We start from the raw sequence: 3715 nt of genomic DNA, 5'->3' as shown, positions 1-3715 counted from the left end.
GGGCCAACATAATTTATGAAGAGACAAGAGAGAGAAAGGAAGAGTGTGTTTGGCTATCAATTATTCAGCACTTTTTCAGCTTCCAACACACAGTAATTTATCCATATCTCCTCATCCACTCATTTCCCTGTAGTTTGTTTAGTTGGTCTGTCGCTATATTGTAGATGGTGCATTTGTGATTACTGATTGGCAATCCAACTCACAAAACACTGTTTAGAGATAAGAGAAACAAATGGAATGAGTGAGGTTGAATGGGATGGGGTGGGATGGGGTGGGATGGACAGAGGTAGGGCCACCTAACCTAACTTAACCTACTGGCCTACACGTGGCCTGCTACCTGATGCCTCCTTCATGTATAGTGCCATTATTTGTTATACTTGTCTTGTGTTGCGCCACTGTGTGCAGTTAGGGGGACCTGCCTGTGGCTGTGGCTGTGGCTGAAGCAGTATGGAGCAGTGGTCCCCCTCCTTTTAATAATGCATGTCTGTGCTCAAGTATGTGAAAAGTGATGCATATTGTAACAATAAGAGAGGCTGAAAAGATCACAGAGAGCGAGAGAGAGATAGACTAGCTGTGTGTGTGTATGTGTGTGTGTATGTGTGTGTGTGTATGTGGAAGTAAAGAGGGGACTAAGTGAAATGAGGACTAAAGAGGCACTTGGCTGATATCTTAATTTCATCAGCCCCGCCGCATAGTTGTGTTTTACACGCTCCATCTATTTGTTGTCGACTGCCGCTACTACCGCCACCGCCACCGCCTATGCACCGCGGTTGGTACTTTACAACAACGTATAAATTCAAGTAAACACTTTTACTCTGTTCCTTTCTTTTCAGCTATCTTTATCCATCAAAATTAAAATCAAATTGCTCCATACATTTCGCCGCTTATATACCTGTATCCGCATATTGCAAATAGCATCACAATCAAAACTGTTTCAAAACTACAGCACAGAAGGGACGTGTAAATTTTTCAGCGACAGCGATCGGATTTTTATCGCTTTACTGCGTTGTACAGCACAAGTTATTCATATCTGTTTTGTAGTGCCCTTTTGTACCATTCTGAAAACAAAACCTAGCCATACCATCAACAGGTAAATAATTGATATTTTTTCTTTCAATGATACCTTTTATTAAAATAGTTTCTTTTCTATCAAAACCTTTTTTCCATTAGTAAAATTTTTATGCTTAAATTATAATACTTTTGGTACTCTTTTAGCATATCCATTTTCGACTGACCGACCCTAAAATGGCGCCAAAACTTACTAATTTTGAAAGAGAAGCGCGCGCCAAAAAATGCACATTTTGGTCAAATTTTTTCAAAAGTGCCTAAACACGGTTTTAAAAAATTCGACTTCGGCGCACAAGTGCCTAAACACGGTTTTAAAAAAATCGACTGCGGCGCAGAAAATTTGGTCAATATACGGTCTTTAGATTGATTTGCGAGAGCTCAGACAATCTATTTGGTCGACTTAAGGTCGACAGCGTTTTCAAAAAAATTTCCAAACTCCACCCCTCCTCAAAAACTCCTAAATCCTCCCTGAAACTACGTTCAATAATTCATCAGCGTCGAAGACTAAGTGGCAGACACAAAACAGCTGTGTTTCCTGACGAGATACTGTAGTTTTTTTAAGTTTCGCTGAAGTCACTTCATTCAACAAGCACTCTCGATTCCACAGAAGAACACTAAGTTACCAATCTGCGCTTCTATTCTTTTGCTATCCATTTGCATTTTTTGTATCTTGGTTTCGACTTTCAAAGAAAGGATGGAATAATTGTTGCATATTTTTCAGCGTAACTTGGGCAAATTTTTAGCGTCCTTTTGCCAATTTCTAAACTATTTTAAGTGAGTTTGATCAATAGTAAAGTTTAAGGATGCGGGGAGAGTAGACTAGCCCTCAAAACGTCCGTATTTTGAGTCAATACAAAACTAGTTCCAATCTGTCCAAAATGGACGTATAATAACAGGTGTGGCCGCATTTCGTGGCAAACGACAACTCGGTGCATATATAAAAAGCGGGCGACAGTTCGACGCGAATCAAATTAATCAAGTTTCATTACGTACTAGTTCCGCGAAACATTCCCTATCAATTCCTTCGCCCGCTAAGGTACGGCTGTTTGGTTGCTGTTCATTGCTAAACCAAACTATTGCTCCAATTTTTGAAGATCCCGAGAAAACCAGCCAGAGAAAATCTGTGCTCTGGATGGTTTTTGTTCCAGATTTTTGTGACTTTTGAACTTGCAATTTTTACAGAACATTTGAATTCATTCAACAGATAATGTTGTTTTGAGCTCAAATTAAAGATATTTCTCCTATGATTGTTTTTCTTAGAGAATATAAGAGTTAAAAGGTTGTCAACTTTTTTTCGGCGCTAGTGTACTTCGGCACTATTGTACTGCTCTTAGAGAGGTGTTCAATAGTTCCGAACTACAAAATTGCAGAAAACTAAACTGTTGTTCAACAGTGCCAAAACTCAGCAGTTTTTGGCACTGTTGTACTGCCCCCATTTTTTGTAACATAATTGGGTTTTTGAGATTGCCAATTTGCCAATTTAGCCAATTTAATTGCCAATTTGGCCAAACGCGATTTATTTTTTGCTATTAACACGTAGAAATCCTCGTAGAAACAATTATTTAAAATGACACGTGTTCATTCCAATACTTAACTAAATATGAGAAATTACTTCGTATTTTACATAGCTTGATCAGAATTTTGTATTTATCTTTTGTTAAAAATTTTGTCATTACGAGGCCAAACTGTGCATTTTGTGAATTGTAATCGGATTCCACAACAGGCAAGAATAAGATTTGTCGCGGAATGAGCAACATTGCTATTTTTCTTTGGTCTTCTTCGCTGGTTTGGATTCCACGGACAAATAGCAAAGACATTGTATTGCTTGAAAGCGCTCCAAAAACAGGCAACTTAGCGGAATCCGCAACAAAATGTGTGGAACCCGGAACCAGATTGGGGAATACATTAACAAAGAATGATATATGTGTTAAGTAAACTTAAGCAACTGTTAGTGGAATCCGCAAATTGTAGGCGGAATCCTCATAAATTTGCGAAATCCATTTACATTTGCGGAATTCGCTTACATTTGCGGAATCCGAAACATTTACCTATATTCGCTCGTTGCCGAACCGCAACAAAATCAATGTGCCGATAAAATTTACGCTACAAGTATTTGTACGCGGAATCCACTGAAATTTTTGTAAGTGGAATCTACTTTTATTTTGGAACATATTTAAAAACTTGTCTCTGGAATCCAGGAAAATATAGACACAAAATTGTGCGCCTATCCAGTCCACAGTTTGGACTCGTAATAAATTGAAATTGCATATAACTTTTTTCCATTAAGCCAATTTGCAGTGGAACATACTTTTAAAATAATAGTCAAATAGAAAACAGGTACTCCATCGACATAAAATTGCAGTTGAATCATTCAGAGTTTCACCCTCATGCGAGCAGTCTTCTTAATTTTTATTCAGTTGCCATAAAAATTTGCCTGTGGGGTTTGTTGCCCAATTTGTCTTCATACAAATTTGTTAAGTTTATTTATACCTGAAACGTAAAGTTGATTCAGTTAACAAAGGTAATGCTCTAATAAGAATAAACTTTCGGCTCTTTTTCACTCCCGCACGTCTGTCGAATTTTTTTTTTAGTTTAGTTACTTGTTATCATTGCTAAAAGCTTGATGTTACGATGTAAGGTTTGAAGA

At 37.8% G+C, this 3715-nt stretch overlaps 1 protein-coding gene across 1 annotated transcript in view; it reads left to right on the top strand.

The window, feature by feature from the left end:
- The first annotated feature begins 237 nt into the window (after nt 1-237).
- Nucleotides 238-3715, top strand: part of LOC134846770 (uncharacterized transmembrane protein DDB_G0289901-like) — a 4527-nt gene continuing 1049 nt past the window's right edge. The window contains exon 1 of the mRNA XM_063864161.1: nt 238-286. Coding sequence (XP_063720231.1) covers nt 238-286 — 49 coding nt within the window. The remainder of the gene's footprint in view (nt 287-3715) is intronic.

Source organism: Symsagittifera roscoffensis, chromosome 5, assembly GCF_963678635.1.
Source record: "Symsagittifera roscoffensis chromosome 5, txSymRosc1.1, whole genome shotgun sequence".
Lineage (NCBI taxonomy): Eukaryota > Metazoa > Xenacoelomorpha > Acoela > Convolutidae > Symsagittifera > Symsagittifera roscoffensis.
Note: the sequence above shows the minus strand (reverse complement) of the source record. Positions and strands in the feature narration are given on the sequence as shown.